The sequence below is a fragment of the Anomalospiza imberbis genome, chromosome 1 (genome assembly GCF_031753505.1).
Source record: "Anomalospiza imberbis isolate Cuckoo-Finch-1a 21T00152 chromosome 1, ASM3175350v1, whole genome shotgun sequence".
In the NCBI taxonomy this organism is placed as follows: Eukaryota; Metazoa; Chordata; class Aves; order Passeriformes; family Viduidae; genus Anomalospiza; species Anomalospiza imberbis.
The window spans coordinates 151,937,417-151,954,083 of NC_089681.1; the positions used below are offsets into that span (position 1 = coordinate 151,937,417).

At 69.9% G+C, this 16,667-nt stretch overlaps 1 protein-coding gene across 2 annotated transcripts; it reads left to right on the plus strand.

Moving 5' to 3' along the window:
- The first annotated feature begins 76 nt into the window (after positions 1-76).
- On the plus strand, positions 77-16,117 carry SLC4A2 (solute carrier family 4 member 2). 2 transcript variants are annotated; one of them, XM_068176481.1, is made up of 24 exons: positions 77-234; positions 924-978; positions 5,620-5,763; positions 8,251-8,422; positions 8,547-8,782; positions 8,932-9,056; positions 9,218-9,441; positions 10,178-10,314; positions 10,389-10,569; positions 10,655-10,790; positions 10,928-11,111; positions 11,190-11,304; positions 11,387-11,571; positions 12,098-12,311; positions 12,397-12,618; positions 12,736-12,884; positions 13,065-13,259; positions 13,337-13,579; positions 13,999-14,088; positions 14,347-14,513; positions 14,600-14,853; positions 15,121-15,290; positions 15,505-15,678; positions 15,967-16,117. In XM_068176481.1, the coding sequence occupies exons 3-24, from the start codon at positions 5,704-5,706 to the stop codon at positions 16,045-16,047; spliced, it is 3,714 nt and encodes a 1,237-aa protein (XP_068032582.1). In that variant the 5' UTR covers positions 77-234; positions 924-978; positions 5,620-5,703; the 3' UTR covers positions 16,048-16,117. The 2 variants fall into 2 exon arrangements, with proteins under 2 accessions (XP_068032582.1, XP_068032590.1); XM_068176489.1 differs by lacking the exons at positions 77-234; positions 924-978; positions 5,620-5,763 and adding an exon at positions 7,372-7,507.
- Positions 16,118-16,667: the final 550 nt, after the last annotated feature.

The following is a 16,667-nucleotide window of genomic DNA, read 5'->3' on the forward strand; positions in this document are numbered from 1 at the left end:
CCCCGGCTCCGCCCGCGTCCCCGCCGGACCCCCCCGGGTCCCCTCGCCCGCCCCCCCGGGACAGCGCCACTGCGCGGGCGCCCCGTGCGGATCCCTTGCGGGGACGCTGTCCGCACTCGCTGGGTCGGTGCCGGAAGCGGTGCGGACCCGCCCGGTGCCGCCCCGCCCCGGCGCGCTCCCGCCGTTCCGCCCCGCGGGGACGCGCAGACCCGCCCGGCGCGGCTGGACCGTCCGGTAAGCAGCGGCACCGGCAGCGGGATCGTGAACGGAGGCGGTGAGGCTGGTGGGGCGCAGCACGGCTGGTCCGGTCCCGGTCCCGGTCCTGGTCCTGGTCCTGTTCCTGGTCCCGTCCCAGTGCCCCTACCCTCCCGGTGCTGCCCGTCCCAGTCGGTGCTGTCCCCGCTCCCCGCACGCTGCTCTCACCGAGCCCCCTCCATTCCGCTGCCTCCTCTCCCGCCCCGCCCGCCCGCCCGCGGCAGCTCCGGTCCCGGTCCCGGTCCCGGTCCCGTCCTGCCCCGCCCTGGCAATCCCAGGTCCCGGCGCGGCCCCGGCTCGGCTTCCCCCGGTTCCTCCCCGGGGTCCCTGCCGCGCTGGGGGCGTTCAGGGGGGCTGTGCCGTATCCCGGGACTCCGGCTCTCCCGGCACATGCTCCGGGTGCCTTGGCTCCTTCGGCTGCAGGCGGAGCAATGCCCAGCCCGGGCATCCCCCAGGGCCACCCCGGGACCCCTCCCGGACGCCCGGGACCCCTCCCGGTCGGCAGCGATGCTGCCCGGGACGTTGAAGCTCGGCCCCTCCCCGCCGCCACCGGAGCTGCGCGCAGGGCGGTCCCAGGTGCCCCCGGAGCCTGCTCTCGGGGTGACGCTGGATCCCGGGGGCAGCGGGGGAGCCGGGACCCTTCATCCATCCTCGTCCCTCTCTTGCAGCGAGGCCGCTCCATGCGCTTGCCCCGCGGCGCCTGAGCCCGGCCGCCCTCGGCAGGTGAGTGACGCGGGCCGGGGACCCGCTGTGTGCCCCTGTCGCATGTCCGGAGCACCCTACACCCGCCCGCTCCCCGCGAGCCGAGAGGTCCACAGGGCCAGGAAGGGCTCCGGGCTCATCCAGCCACCCTCCCCCGGAACGGGGGGTCCGAGGGGCACGGGGAGTCGCGCGGTGCCCGCTGAGGGCTGCCGGGTGCCGGGGCACTGCCCCTTGCGAAACCATCCGGGGTTGAGCAACGCCGGGCACGGCTCCAGCCGGGGCTCTCCCACGGAGCGTGGGCTCCCGTGGCCCCGGAGCGCGTCCCCAGGGAGGCGGCAGCAGGTCTGGGGTGGGAGCAGTTTTGGGGGCTGCGGTGCCCGTGGCTGCCTCTCCCCAGCTGCAGAGACCCTTTTGGTCTTCGATACGGTGTCAGGATCTGGGATTGCTCCGAAGTGGAATTCTGTTGGCAGCTGCCAGTGCTGCGGGAAGGGCTCCGTGCCTGCCCCGTCCCCCCACGGAGGAGGGCTCCAGTTGGGAACCTGCTGTCGAGCCCTTCGGGGTCGCTGCACCACTTCAAGCGGTTGCTAAAAAACCGGGATTTGATCGTTCTAACGATCCGCTGGCACCGGCGCCTGCGCCTCCCCGCCGGCAGCCCTTCCGTTCCCGGGGCTCGGGTAGGGCTGTACCTGCTTTGTCACCTGTCCTGGGCGGGCAGCGACGCTGCAGGAGATGGGGCTGCTGGAAAGCTCCAAAGGACGGGCTGGGGCGCCCTGCTGGCACCTCCTGTGCCCTGCGCAGGGCTGAGGGTGACCCAGGTGCCACCCTGCCTGAGAGCGCCATCCCAGCGGGCGGAAGGGAGGGGACCGTGGGAGCCGTGTCCCCGCGCTGTCCCCGTTTCAGCCCCCACAGTCACAGCCTGTCATTAGACGGGACGCGGTGGCCGCAGGGGCCGGGCTGGCTGCCCGAGGGCGCCGCGCTGGGGCATTCCAGGGGCGTCAGGCCAAGGGGGTGGGCACGACCCTCGCCCGAGGTGGGACCCTGCGCTTACGGAGGGGGTCGCGTCCCCTGTGTCCCCAAAGACACCTGGGGCGGGAGCGGGGTCGCCACGGGAGCCACGGCGAAGGACTTGGCAGAGCTTCACTGTTTGGATCCGGGCTGCTCCGCGAAACAAAGGCTCGCGCTGCCGCCGCTGCTCCCGCGGGTTGTTTTCCTCCGGAGCCGGTATAAAGCTGCGGGCAGCGCTCGGCAGCTCCGGGCACGGCGCCGCTGCCCGCGGCCCCGCTCCGGACGGGCCTCGCCCCCGCCGTGCCGGGGGTCCCGCGTCCTTCCCGCCCGGCAGGAGCCCGGCCTGGGGAGGCGGGAGCGGCGGCAGCTGCTGGAGCCTTGGCTGGCCGGCTCGGCGGGTGATGGGGTGAGTGGGGCCGAGCCTGTGCTGGGGCCGGGGTGGCACCACCGCGGGGGACACAGCGGGAGCGACACCTCCCCGGTGGGCCCCGGCAGCCCGGGTGGATGGGCGCCGTCCAGCCCTGCCGCAGGTGGCAGAGCGGCTGTCCCTGTGGCCAGACCACCCCTCAGCGATCTCCCATCCTGCAGGGACCAAGCTGGCAATGCTGGTGCGTGTCCCCGCGGGATTGCGGGGGGCAGCTGTGCCTGTCCCCTCCTGGGGCTGGGATGGGGACGGTGGTGGGGACCACCGACGGCAATGGCAGGAGGCTCTTGCAGGTCTGGTGCTGCGTGGTGGGGGTCCTGGCCTCTCTGAGGCGGCAGAGAGGTGGTGGAGGCTGCCTGGCACATCGGTGACAGTGGTGGTGACAGCGGTGGTGGCACCATGTGGGTACAGAGCTGTGACTCATCTCCACATCCGGTGGTTTTGAGGTCGTGGGCAGGGGTGTGGGCGGGGGGAGGTGAATATTTTTGGTGTTGGTTTCTGAAGTTTCAGTGTGTGAAGCTCTGCCAGGTGGGAGCCAGTGGTGTCTGGCCCAGCTCCATCCCGTGGTGATGAGGGGGTGCAGGATCCCAAGTGCTTCGGCTGGGTGGGATCTGGGGTTACACTGGGTGCCAGTGACACCCAGGGGTTTCCAGGAGCAGCCAGGTGAGATGGGGCAGGGAGCAAGAGGCTGCAGGGAGCTGGGGTCCTCCCATCTTTGGGGGGTGGGCAGAGTGCTGGGGCCCCCACTGGGCCTCCTCCATTTCGGGGTGCAGGGAACCGGGGGTCTCCTGACTTCCCTCTTCCATGGACATGTCTGCCCAGGCGATGAGCACAGCCTGAGCTGTGCTGGCCTCGCCCCAGCCATTCCTTCTGCCTGGCACATGCCGTGCTGGAGGGTGCTGCCAGCAGGGAGGCCACAACAGACACGGTGTGTTGTTTCTTGTCACCAAGGGGGCAGCTGGTGTCTCCACCAAGGCTGGAGAACGTGCTAGGAGGGTCACCCTCAGCCTTGATGCCAGTGTGGGCACAAGCATGGGTGGCACATGTGTGTGCACTGAGCCCGTGGCAGGGATCTGCCGGGTGACACGGTGGTGGCAGGAGATGTTCTGGCAGGAGTCATGGCACTACTGCTAGTGGGGGCACTGGCATGAGAGAGTGGGCAGGAGGACGCTTGCTGCCCGGGGGGTCCCCCACTCCCAGTCCTGTGTCTTCTCATGGGGTTTTGGCTCTGTGCTATGGACGGGGTTGTCGTGGTGTGGATGTGTGACCTGGCTTCCCAGGCGTGGGTGTCTCAGTGTGGAGGTGATTGTCCTGGTGTGGACAGGCTGCCCAGGATGTGATTGTCCCAGTACAGATGTGGTTGTCCTGGTGTGGACAGGCTGCCCAGGATGTGATTGTCCCAGTACAGATGTGGTTGTCCTGGTGTGGACAGGCTGCCCAGGACATAATTGTCCTGGTGTGGACACGTGTATCCCGGTGTGAATGCCAGCATCGTTGTCCCACTTCCCACCGTGCTCAGCCCACTGCCCCGGTGGTGCCAGAGGTGGGTCCCAGCACAGGCTGGGTCCAGGAGCTTGTGGGCCCTCTGGGGCAGCCCCAAGGCAGTGTGGGGCCAGGGCCGAGCCCTCTAATCGCCTCAGCAGCTCAGGCAGGCCAGGGCCGGTCCCAGGAATGTGACTCCGGCGGCGCGGGAGTGGCCGTGGCAGCGGCGCTGAGCGCCCGTGGCAGCGACAGGTCATTCCCAGCGCGGCCAGCGCTGGCAGCCACCCGGGATCGCCGTCCTGCCCCGCTTATCAGGGCGGCCCGGCCTCGCACAAGCGGCCATTGTGCTGTGGGGCGGCGGCGGGGCGCGGCTGGTGGCAGTGCCAGCGCTGCCACCGTCAGGGTCCTGTCGCCGCCATGGCCTCGGGTGCGTGTCCTGACCCTTCTGCCCGAGAGGAGGGCACGGTGCTGGCACTGCAGCCATGTGGTGACGCTGGGTCAGTCCTGGGGTGTCTACTCTGGACCTGTCCCCCCATCCCAGGGTGCCAGAGCATCCTGGGAGTGGGGTTGGCCACAGGGCACCAATCAAGGCTTGTTCTGGCCCCCTTCCACAGGGCTGGCGCGAGCCCTGAGCCGTTCCCGGCCACTGCTCATCCGTGACTCAGCGACTGCAATGGAAAGCAGAAGTGTCCCCCTGTGCCCCCCCAGCTGTCCGTCATCCTTTCCAGAGGGGTCATGTCCCTGGCTCCTGGGAGCCACATGTCCCCAGTGTCACCATCCTGCCAGGTCCCTGCTGTGGCACCTGGGGGCCAGGACCCCCTTTTTGGGTGTTTTGGTGAGAGCATGACGTTCCCGAGAACAATCCCAGTGTGTTCCCAAACTAATCCTGAGCTGCCCACGAGATTAAGCCCAAAAAGCTGCTTAGTGCCCACAGCCCATGCCGGCGCCCCAGCACCCAGCGAGGTGGAGGCCCAGCCCCACGTCCCCCCCGTGGGAGGGTCCCATCCTGAATTTGGGGGGGGTTGAATGCTGGCGGCGGCTTGGCGGGCGCCCCAGGAGAGCGGCGTGGCAGGGCGGATAATCTGCCTGCTGGAATGTGGATGTGCTGGCTCCGGCCCCGGACGGGAGTGGGGATTAGGGAGAAGCCGGAGCAGGGTAGCACCGAATTTTGGGAATAGGTGGGATTCAGGGCTGTGGTGAGGCTCGAGGAGCCGCAGCCTTGGCATTCACTGAGGTGCAGCTCCTGAAGCCTCAGCACGGCCACCGTGCTGGCACCCCAGCAGTGACGGTGACGAGGACGGTGATGCCACCCATGTGAGGCGCAGTCATCCGTCACCACCCTCCTCAGTCCCCCCCGTCACGTGGGCCACCTCCCGTGGCAATAAACCCAGCACGCTGGTGCCAGAGGGGTCAGCGCAGGGCCCGGGGAGCTGCCAAGGGGCAAACGTGGGTGGAAGCTGGGTCGGGCTGGGGAAATGGGGGAGGGGTGTGGGGTTTCGGGAGGGTCGGGTGCTGCTGTGCCCCCCGAGTCTGGCACCCTGCCTGCACCCCGCAGGGTTGGGTGCCTGCCCGGGGTCCCGCTGCCCCGACTCTGCTCCCCTCCCGGCGTTTGTCTTGGCCACAGCTCTCCCATTCCAGCCAGTGGCCAAGACAAACCAGCCCGGAGCCAGCGCAGCCCGAGGAGGGGCAGCCCCGGGTCCTGCCTGCGGCACGGCTCGGGGGCACCCCCTGATCCCCCTCTGTGCCCCCAGGTTATGCTGCCCCGACAGCGTCCCCTGAGCCCCCGCGAGAAGGAAAAGGGCTAAGACGGCCGTGCCGGGGGCCGTGCCAGCGCCATGACCCATTCCCAGGTGTCTTCCGAGCTTCACCACATTGTCTCCTCAGCCTTCCAGAGCGTAAGTGCCACCGCGGGGGCGGGCCCTGGCTGGGGGGGATGAGGGGCTGCACCCCAAAACGATGCCTGGAGGGGTGTGGGTGTCACGGCACAGCCCCTGCTGCCTTGGTGCACCTGCGGGATGCCCGATTGCTGGGCTGTGGGGCGCTGGCAGTGCCCATAGCACCCGCCCTACCCCCTCGCTCAGGTGTGGGGCGGGGTTGTGGGGTGCTGCCAGAGCTGTGTGGCACCTGCCCCAAGGCTCAGCCGTGGGGCCGGACTGCCCCACAGCACAGCAACCCCCGGGGGCAGGCCAGGCCAGGTGTGCCGGGGTGACAGGTGCCCTTGGGGCCGGCACGGTGCCAGTGCCGCTGGTGGCATGGCCGTGCGGTGCCCGCAGTGCCAGCGCTGCTCTGGCGACGGTTCCCGGGCAGAGTTAATGATTGACCCCCGTGTCACGCCGCGGCCGCCCGGTGCTCTTGGCGAGCCCCGCTGCGCGCACGTGACCGGGGATGGGACCGGCCCCATCCTAATGGAGTTCCTCCGGGGCTCCCGGGTAAGCTGCGGCCTAGGGGGGCTCTCGGGGGCTCTCTGCGCTGCCAACCCAGGGCACCGTGCCCACCTGCGCCACGGTGACGCCAGGTGCCGGGCAGAGGAGCGTGGTGGGTGCTGCTGGGGCGCAGGATGGAGCCCGGCAGGATGGGGGCCATGGGGCCATGGCCAAAGGGGCTTGGGGGGTCTGGGGGATCAAAGGTGTCACGGGGATGGTGGAAGGGATGTGGCAGGAGTGGGGGACGCTGTTGCAGGACGTGGTCTGATGCCAGCGCTGCCATCACGTGGCAGCCTCTGTGTGCCGGGGTGGTGGGTGTGATGGGGTGGCGTGGGTCATCACCTGGGTCACCCCCTGCTTCACCCTCTGGGTAAGCCCCCTGGGGGGCCCAGGGGTCACTGTGCAGTGGGGATGGCTATGGGGCACCTGTGCCCAAACCTGATACCTGGGCTGGAGTTCATGGGGGGCGGCCATAGCACAACCCTGGAGCCGCAAGTGCTTCTGGGGTGCCCACTCGGGGTGCTGGGAGCTCCCCCACCGCTGCCCTGGGGTGTCCCTGCAGGCAGATCCTGGCGCCTGGGGTGCCGCTGTGCCCCCTTGCCCCCCCACTCCGGGGGTCCCGGGGTCAGTGGCTGGGGCCGTGGCGGGGGGCTCGGCTGTGCAGCCCCCGCAGGGGCTGAGGGCTGCAACACTGGGAGGGGATTTACCAGGGCTCCGTGCAGCCCCGGGGGATGGGAGCGCGGCCGTGGGCTCGCTGCACTCCAGGGGCAATCCGAGGGGAGCCGGTTGTTCGGGGCTCGGCGGGAGGGGCTGATGCGTCCCGGGGTGTTGGTGCGTCCCGAGGGGCCGGAGGTGGCGGGGAGATCGGCGCATCCCGAGTGGGCCCGGTGCATCCTGTGGGGCCCGGTGCATCCCGGGGCGAGTCGGTGCATTCCGGGGAGGGGGGGGGGGGGGGGGGGGCGGGGGCCGGTCGCTCCGGGGCCGCCGCCGGTGCCGCGGTGCCGCCGGTGCCCTCTGCGTTTGCCGTCACCTTGAGACGGGCGCGAGGCGGCTCCGTCAATATTTGGCAAGGCCGGGACGGAGCCGCCGCCCCCCCGGTTCCCTCCCCCGGCCCCCCCCTCGCTGTCCCCCCACCCCCGGCCCCATCCCGGCCGGTCCCGCCGCTCCGATAAAGCGCTGCGGGAGCTGCGGAGGGAGCGGCTCCGCCATGACTCAGGTAGGACCGGCCGGGGACGCGCCCCCCGCAGCCCCCGCAGCCCCTCCCGCACTCCCCCAGCAAGCCCCCTGCCACCGCCAGCCCGCATCCTTCGTATCCCCCCCCGCTCCGCATCCCCCGTGTCCCCGCACCCCCCTGCACCCCCCGGTCCCGCCTTACCCCCGCAACCCCCCCGCACCCCCCACATCCCTCTACGCCCCCAGCCCCTCATCCCCCCCGCCCCCAGCCCCGCCCCCTGCCCCCGCAGCCCCTCCCCCGAGCCCATCCGAGCCCCCCGGCACCCCCGGCACCTGCGCTGGGCGGGGGGCACAGAGCCGGGGGCTCTGAGGTGCAGGGGCTGGGACAGCACTGGGGGGCACCAGGGCACCACGCTGGGGGTGCTGGGGGTGTCCTGGGGCACCACGCCGGGGGTGCTGGGTCTCAGTTCGGAGGAGAGCAGGGCGCGGGAGACAGGGGGGCACAGCCCAGGGCCTGGAGCTGCCGTGGCACGTGGCGCGGAGGTGACACCGGCGCACGGCGCTGAGGCTGGGGGTGCTGGGGTGGGTGGGTGGGAGTGATGCAGTGGGTGCCCAGCCCAGGGCAGGGGGTGTACAGCCCCTGGATGCCTTCGGGGCTCAAACAGCCCTGCCCAGGGCTCCCATCTCGCAGGGCTGCGTGACTGGGGCGCGCTGGGTGGCGGTGGCGTGGCGGGCGGCGGTGCCGGCGCTGCCGCATGCCCGCTCATCCCTGCTGCCGGCCCGCAGCCCGAGCAGGAGGCGCTGGGCGCCGGCTCACCTGCCTTTGGGGAGGAGGAGGAGGAGGAGAAGGACCTGAACAAGGCCCTGGGCGTGGAGCGCTTCGAGGAGATCCTGAACGACGCTCACCCTCGCAACGCTGAGGAGGCTGGGCGCAGCTACGGCGAGGAGGACTTCGAGTGTGAGCGGGGCCAAGGGCGGGCACGGAGCAGGGAACGGGCAGGGAGCAGACAGGGGGCAAGCAGGGAGTGGGGAACTGGCAGGAAATGGGCAGGGAACGCAGCACCAACTCCCGGTCCCCCCAGACCACCGCCAGTCGTCCCACCACATCCACCACCCGCTCTCCACGCACCTGCCCTCTGACGCCCGCCGCAAGAAGGGGATCCCGAAAAAGGGCAAAAAGAAGGCCCGGCGTGCCTCTGTCCCTGGAGAGACCCCCACCATCGAGGAGGCTGAAGAGGATGAGGATGATGCATGCGACACGGAGACGGAGCGGTCGGCAGAGGAGCTTCGGCAGCCTGGGCCAGCCGAGACAGTGCAGGTGATGGCAGGGCTGGGCTGGGGGCAGCGCTGTGCCCCCCTGGCTCAGCGTGTCTGGGCACAGCTGGGGCACCAGAGGAGCTGGGGCTGGTGCTGCCGTGGCCGGGGGACACGGCTCCCCAGCAGCCGGCTCACCCGCTGCCCCCGCAGTTCTTCTTGCAGGAGGATGAGGTGACCGACCGCCAGGCAGAGGAGCCAGCAGCCCCCGCGGCACTGCCCGGCTCCCCCCCTGCGCCCCCAGGGGGCACGGCCCCGAAGGAAGCCCAGGCCAGCAGGTGAGCTGGGTTGGGCAATGCTCAGGTTCATGGGGAGTGGGCAGCATCCTCTGGCTGCCCCATGGCAGGGCTTGGGGGCTGGACAGCCCCTTCCAGTACCCCGTGGCAGGACTGGGGTGCAGAGGGGGGGCTCAGCACTGAGGTGGGCTCCTGCCTTGCAGCCCTGATGCAGAGCAGGGGGCTCCGGGGGAGGGGGCAGCCGCCGAGGCTGGGTCCTCGGGTCGCCCTGCGCCGAAGTCACAGCCGGGGCACCGGAGCTACAACCTGCACGAGCGGCGCTGCATCGGCAGCATGACGGCTGCCGAACAGGACCGCTACCAGAAGATGCCGACGGACGAGTCGGAGGCACAGACGCTGGCCTCGGCTGACCTGGACTACATGAAGAGTGAGTGAGGGCTGTGCACCTGGGGCTGCGCTGGTGGCCAGTCTGTGTCGGGCGAGTGGGCTGGGACAGTGGGCCAGGCAGTGCCAGTGGGGCGGGGCTGGGGATGGTGGAGCTGGCACTGCTGGGGATGGTGGGTTTGGGACAGCGGGGCTGGCAGTGCCAGGTTGCCTTGTGGCTGCAGCCAAGCTGGGCTGGGTGCAGGCACTGACCCTGCTCCCAGTGCTAGGCACAACCACAGGGGACCCATCCCTGGTGCCGGGGCTGGGTCGAGTCCCTGTGGAATGTGGCCAGGAGCTGGGCCCGGGGCAGCTGGAGCCAGTGACAGAAGCAGCAGTGGTGGTGGCTCCCAGGGCACTCACCAGCCCCAGGGGTTCACAGCCCAGGACTCTCAGGGTGGCAGGTGATGCTTTTGCTGTGGAGCTCCCATGGGAGCGCAGCCAGGGCAGAGCGCATGTGCCAGTGGCTGTGGGTGGGCCTTGGCACGTAGGGAGCAGGTGGCCCCGGTGCCAGGAGCCACCTCGATCGGTGGCATTGCTGGTGGTGACCAAGTGACCCCCCAAAGCTGCAGCACTTGCCCCCAGCAGTGGGATGATCGCTCTGCCCTGAGCTCTCCCTGGCCTGACACATCCCACGGCTCCACGGCCGCCTGTGCCAGGGCTCAGTGTCCCCTGTGCTGGGGTCTGAGATGCTGGGCCCCACAGATTGGCCACCCCCCACCATCGCTGACCCCCCTCAGGTCACCGCTTTGAGGACGTGCCGGGCGTGCGCCGGCACCTGGTACGGAAGAGCGCCAAGGCGCAGGTGGTGCACGTCAGCAAGGATCACAAGGAGCCCAGCACGCGGCAGCGCAAGCAGGACCGGCAGCCCCACGAGGTGCGGGGTCCTGGGCAGGGGACGGGCAGGGACGGGGGCCCCGGGCTCCCGGCACTGACCCGGCTGTGCTGCAGGTGTTTGTGGAGCTGAACGAGCTGGTGGTGGACAAGAACCAGGAGCTGCAGTGGAAGGAGACGGCGCGCTGGATCAAGTTTGAGGAGGACGTAGAGGAGGAGACAGACCGCTGGGGCAAGCCACACGTGGCCTCCCTCTCCTTCCGCAGCCTCCTGGAGCTCCGCAAGACCTTGGCCCACGGTAGGGAGGCGGAGATCACCCTGTGGGGCCCATGGTGAGGTGGGGTCCTGTCCCTGCTGGCCTCAGCGCCCCCTCCATTGTCCAGGGGCCGTGCTCCTGGACCTGGACCAAAAGACGCTGCCGGGGGTGGCTCACCAGGTGGTGGAGCAGATGGTCATCACGGACCAGATCCGGGCTGAGGACCGTGCCAACGTGCTGCGGGCGCTGCTGCTCAAGCACAGGTGGGCATGGGGGGCACGAACACAGCCCCTTGCTCCCGGGCTGTGCTCCCTGAGCTGCGGGGCTGATGCCGTCCCTGGGATCCTGGCAATGGCTGTGCCACTGGGCCACCACGGACAGCCCCGGCCCTGTCCTGCAGCCACCCGAGCGACGAGAAGGAGTTCTCCTTCCCGCGGAACATCTCGGCGGGCAGCCTGGGCTCCCTGCTCGTGCACCACCACAGCACCAACCACGTGGCTGAGGGCAGCGAGCCGGCCGTCACCGAGCCCCTCATAGCTGGCCACGCCGGCGAGCACGACACACGCATCGACGTGGAGCGGGAGGTGGGTGCCACGGCCCCCCGGCCCTGCCCACGCCCTGGAGAAGGGCCCTGACCCCAGTCCCCCACTCTGTCCCCACAGAGGGAGGTCCTCACTCCCACACCCCCAGCCGGCATCACTCGCTCCAAGTCAAAGCACGAGCTGAAGCTGCTGGAGAAGATCCCGGACAACGCTGAGGCCACAGTGGTGCTCGTGGGTATGGAGGGGTGGGCAGGCCAGGGGTGTGGGCACCGCGTACCAGGCACCCTGGTGACCCCTGTGCCCCTTGTGCCCCCCAGGCTGTGTGGAGTTCCTGGATCAGCCCACCATGGCCTTTGTGCGGCTGCAGGAGGCCGTGGAGCTGGACGCGGTGCTGGAGGTGCCTGTGCCTGTGCGGTTCCTCTTCGTGCTGCTGGGCCCCAGCAGCACCCACATGGACTATCACGAGATTGGGCGCTCCATCTCCACCCTCATGTCCGACAAGGTGCTGCCCCAGGGCACGGGGGTCCTGCCGGGCGGGGGGCTCAGGCTGTGCCAGGCTGAGGGGTTTGGGGCTGTACCAGGATGGGGTTCAGGGCTCTGCTGGGGCAGGGGCTCAAGGCTGGGCTGGGCAGGGAGCTCAGGGGTTTTGTGCCAGGGCTGGGGGTTCAGGGTTGTGCTGGGACTATGGTCTTGAGGCACCACTGGATTGGGGGTTTGGGGCTGTGATGGGGCCGGCAGCTCAGGACTCAGATGGGATGGGCTGGAGGGCTCAGATTATGCCAGTGCTGGGGTCTCAGAGAAATGCCAGGATGAGGGCTTGGAGTCCTGTTGGGGCTGGGGAGCTGGGGGCCATGCCAGGATGCCAGTTAGGCCTTGCTGTGTTGGGGTCTCATGGCCATACTGGGGGGGGACAGGGCCATGCCAGGACCAGGGCCATCCTGAGGCCGTGGGCTTGGGGCTGCGCGATGCCGGGCTCTCAGGAGCCACAGAGCTGTGGTGTGGGCACTGACCCTGCCATGGCCCCCCAGCAATTCCACGAGGCTGCCTACCTGGCTGACGACCGTCACGACCTTCTGAATGCCATCAACGAGTTCCTGGACTGCAGCGTGGTGCTGCCGCCGTCCGAGGTGCAGGGCGAGGAGCTGCTGCGCAGCGTCGCCCACTTCCAGCGCGAGATGCTGAAGAAGAGGATGGAGCAGGAGCGGAGGCTGCTGCTGGAGCCCAAGTCCCCTGAGGAGAAAGGTGCCAGAGCTGGGGCCAGGGCAGGGTTTGGGGTGTCCCAGCTGTTGGGGTCTCACTGTCTGTCTGTGCATCCGCTCGCCCCCAGCTCTGCTGAAGCTGAAGGTGGTGGAGGACGAGGCCGAGGAGGACGACGACCCCCTGAGGCGCACAGGCCGCCCCTTCGGGGGGCTGATCCGGGACGTGCGGCGCAGGTACCCCCAGTACCTGAGCGACTTCCGCGATGCGCTGGACCCCCAGTGCATTGCTGCCGTCATCTTCATCTACTTTGCTGCGCTGTCGCCTGCCATCACCTTCGGGGGGCTGCTGGGTGAGTGGGGGTGTGGAGCCTGCCGGGGCGGTGCAGCTGCGGGGGCTGCAGGCGGTGCCGGTGCTGCCTGCTGTGTGTGCCCGTCCTGATGGTGTGCCTGAGCCTGTGCTGCTGCAGGGGAGAAGACGCACGACCTGATCGGGGTGTCGGAGCTGATCATCTCCACGTCGCTGCAGGGCGTCCTCTTCTGCCTGCTGGGTGCTCAGCCCCTGCTCGTCATCGGCTTCTCGGGGCCGCTGCTCGTCTTTGAGGAAGCCTTCTTCACGGTGAGGTGGTGGGCTCTGCCCTGGGGGCTGGGGAGACCCCCCTGCCCCAGCCCCACTGCCCTGGGCAGACAGCCCTGCAGCCCTCCTGCCAGCGCTCTGCCCCACTGCCCAGGGCTCTGTCCAGCCCTGTGACCGTCCTGACACCTGTCTGTCCATCCATCTGTCTGCACGGCTGGGCAGTTCTGCATGTCCAACGAGCTGGAGTACCTGGTGGGGCGTGTCTGGATCGGCTTTTGGCTCATCCTCATCGTGCTGGTCATGGTGGCCTTTGAGGGCAGCTTCCTGGTGCGTTTCGTCTCCCGCTTCACCCAGGAGATCTTTGCCTTTCTCATCTCCCTCATCTTCATCTATGAGACCTTTTCCAAGCTGGCCAAGGTGAGCTGCAGGGTGAGCTGGGAGGCTGCCTCAGGGCCAGGCAGGATGGGGCTGAACATCCCATCCTCCTGCTCCAGATCTTCCAAGAGCACCCGCTGCATGGCTGCCTGAGCACCAACAGCTCGGCCGAGACCTGGGGCAACGGCAGTGTGGCCGTGGCCAACACCACAGCCCTGGCCACCAGCCCGGCTGCTCGCGGTGTCACCAAGGTCACGGGGCAGCCCAACACGGCGCTGCTCTCACTTGTGCTCATGGCTGGCACCTTTTTCATCGCCTTCTTCCTGCGCAAGTTCAAGAACAGCCGCTTCTTCCCCGGACGGGTGCGTGGGGACGGCCGTGCGGCCGTGGGGCTGGGACGAGCCCAGGGGGGCTGGGGTGAGCCAGGAAGGCTGTGGGGCTGGGGTGAGCCTGGGGGCCATGGGGCTGGGACGAGCCCAGGGGGGCTGGGGTGAGCCAGGAGGGCTGTGGGGCTGGGGTGAGCCTGGGGGCCGTGGGGCTGGGACGAGCCCAGGGGGGCTGGGGTGAGCCAGGAGGGCTGTGGGGCTGGGGTGAGCCTGGGGGCCATGGGGCTGGGATGAGCCCAGGGGGGCTGGGGTGAGCCAGGAGGGCTGTGGGGCTGGGGTGAGCCTGGGGGCCGTGGGGCTGGGGTGAGCCTGGGGGCCGTGGGGCTGGGACGAGCCCAGGGGGGCTGGGGTGAGCCAGGAGGGCTGTGGCCAGGCTGCCACTGGTGTTCCCCCAGATCCGGAGGCTCATCGGGGACTTCGGGGTGCCCATCGCCATCCTGGTGATGGTGCTGGTGGACTACAGCATCCAGGACACCTACACACAGGTGAGCAGCCACTCACCCACTGCCTGGGCAGGATGCCTAACCCCACACCCTCCTAGGGATCCCTGGGCCCGGTCCCACTGTCCTGGCTGCGGGTCAGCAGCTCCATCTGTCCCCAGCATGGCTGCACCTGCTCGGTGCCAGCATCTGACCTTCCCTCTCCCTCTGAGTCTGGCTTCTGGGGGTCCCGGTGCCTCCATGGCCCCCCTCACTCTGCGGGGCACAGCCCCCCTCAGCATTTGTCTCCCCCTCCCCCTGCAGAAGCTGAGTGTGCCCAGTGGGTTCTCGGTGACAGCCCCAGACAAGCGGGGTTGGGTGATCAACCCCCTGGGCGTGCAGAGTGCCTTCCCTGTGTGGATGATGGTGGCCAGCGGCCTCCCCGCCATCCTCGTCTTCATCCTCATCTTCATGGAGACCCAGATCACCACGTGAGTGCAGTGGGGGTGAGCAGGGGGCATTGGTGGGGCAAGGGAGAGCCCCTTGTGCCGTGCCAACTGCCTGCCCTGGTTCCCAGGCTGATCATCAGCAAGAAGGAGCGGATGCTGCAGAAGGGCTCCGGGTTCCACCTCGACCTCCTGCTCATCGTGGCCATGGGTGGCTTCTTCGCGCTCTTTGGGTTGCCCTGGCTCGCCGCAGCCACCGTGCGCTCGGTCACCCATGCCAACGCCCTCACCGTCATGAGCAAGGCCGTGGCACCTGGGGACAAGCCCAAGATCCAGGAGGTGAAGGAGCAGCGGGTCACCGGGCTGCTGGTGGCCGTGCTTGTGGGTAGGTCCGGCCCTCGGGCCCTGGGGGGACTGCAGTGCAGTGGGGAGGGGGGCTGGGGAGCCATGGGTGGCTGCGGTGGGGAGGGGGCAGTGTGGGGAATGGAGCTGGGGCACCCTGAGCCCCGGCCAAATCGGTGTGGCCATCCTGTCCCCAGTGGACACAAGGATGTGGGACCCTCCCCGTGTGAGGGCGTTAAGTGTGCAGGGGGAAGTGGGGCTGGAGGGCTGTGCTGAGCCCCCTCCCGAGGCTGACTCTGCTCTGGCCCAGGGCTGTCCATTGTCATCGGGGACCTGCTGCGGCAGATCCCGCTGGCCGTGCTCTTCGGCATCTTCCTCTACATGGGTGTCACCTCCCTCAATGGCATCCAGTTCTACGAGCGCCTGCAGCTGCTGCTGATGCCCCCCAAGCACCACCCTGATGTCACCTATGTCAAAAAGGTGGGGAGGGGCCGTGGGGAGGCAGGACCCTTGTCCAGGACAGCAGCCAGGCTGCGGTGTCTGCAGGACCGGCTGTGGCAGAGCCTCGTTTAGGGGGGCAGAGGGGGACACACTGGGGACTCTGGGGGGCTGTGGGTGCCCAGCTGTGCCCGTGGTGGGAGGGGGACACAGGGCCCGGCGGGGTGGCCCAGCCCTGACACCCCTGTGTGCCCAGGTGCGCACGCTGCGCATGCACCTGTTCACCGGGCTGCAGCTGGCCTGCCTGGCCGTGCTCTGGGCCGTCATGTCCACTGTGGCCTCCCTCGCCTTCCCCTTCATCCTCATCCTCACGGTGCCGCTCCGCATGTGCCTGCTCAGCCGCATCTTCACCGACCGGGAAATGAAGTGTGTAAGTGGCTGCGTCGCTTGTCCCCACGGGGAGGCGGGGGGCGGTGGGCTCCCGGGGCCGGGGGTTTCCCGGGGCCGGGGGGCTCCCGGGCCGGGGGTTTCCCGGGGCCGGGGGCCGGGGGGCGGTGGGCTCCCGGGACCGGGGGTTCCCGGGGCCGGGGGGTTCCCGGGGCCCGGGGGTTCCCGGGGCCGGGGGGCGGTGGGCTCCCGGGAGCGGGGGTTCCCGGGGCCGGGGGGTTCCCGGGGCCCGGGGGTTCCCTCACCGCCCCTCAGCCGCCGTGTCCTGCAGCTGGACGCAGCCGAGGCCGAGCCCATCCTGGACGAGCGGGAAGGTGTGGACGAGTACAACGAGATGCCGATGCCGGTGTGACGGCGCCAGCGGCTCACGGCTGGCGGTGGGCGCCGGGCACGGCCGGAGCCCCGCGGGGCCGGGGGCAGCGGCTGTGCGGCCGGGGCCGGGGGGACGGAGCCCTGCGCTCGCCAGGCCCTCGGAGGGCACTGCCAAAGAAACACCGGCCCCCGGCTCAGCCCCGCGGACAGCTGCTGCGAGCCCCCGGGACAGGGCCCCCCGGGACAGGGTCCCCTGGCCAGGGCTCCCCGGGACAGAGCCCCCCGGGACAGGGTCCCCTGGCCAGGGCTCCCCGGGACAGAGCCCCCCGGGACAGGGTCCCCGGGACAGAGCCCCCCGGGACAGGGTCCCCTGGCCAGGGCTCCCCGGGACAGAGCCCCCCGGGACAGGGTCCCCTGGCCAGGGCTCCCCGGACAGAGCCCCCCGGACGGACAAAGCCCCCCGGCGCCCCAGCAGCCCCTCGGCTCCCGCCCCACCCTCAGGCGTCAGCTGAACCCCGCCGGGGTTTATGGAACGGGCAACCCAAAGGCAATAAACAGCTTTATTCCGAGCACGGGGCTCAGGGCAGAGGTGCTGGGGGACCCCCCTGCCATGGGAGGCCTGCATCGGGCAGTCCCTGGGGGGCTACCGGGGTGGGGGCT

Excerpts from the sequence above, each read along its gene's own strand:
- SLC4A2 (XM_068176481.1), top strand. The coding sequence starts at position 5,704 with ATGACCCATTCCCAGGTGTCTTCCGAGCTTCACCACATTGTCTCCTCA. Across the intron at positions 11,305-11,386 it reads GGCCACAGTGGTGCTCGTGG|GCTGTGTGGAGTTCCTGGAT; the intron begins GTATGGAGGGGT and ends TGTGCCCCCCAG. Across the intron at positions 13,260-13,336 it reads CCTTTTCCAAGCTGGCCAAG|ATCTTCCAAGAGCACCCGCT; the intron begins GTGAGCTGCAGG and ends CTCCTGCTCCAG.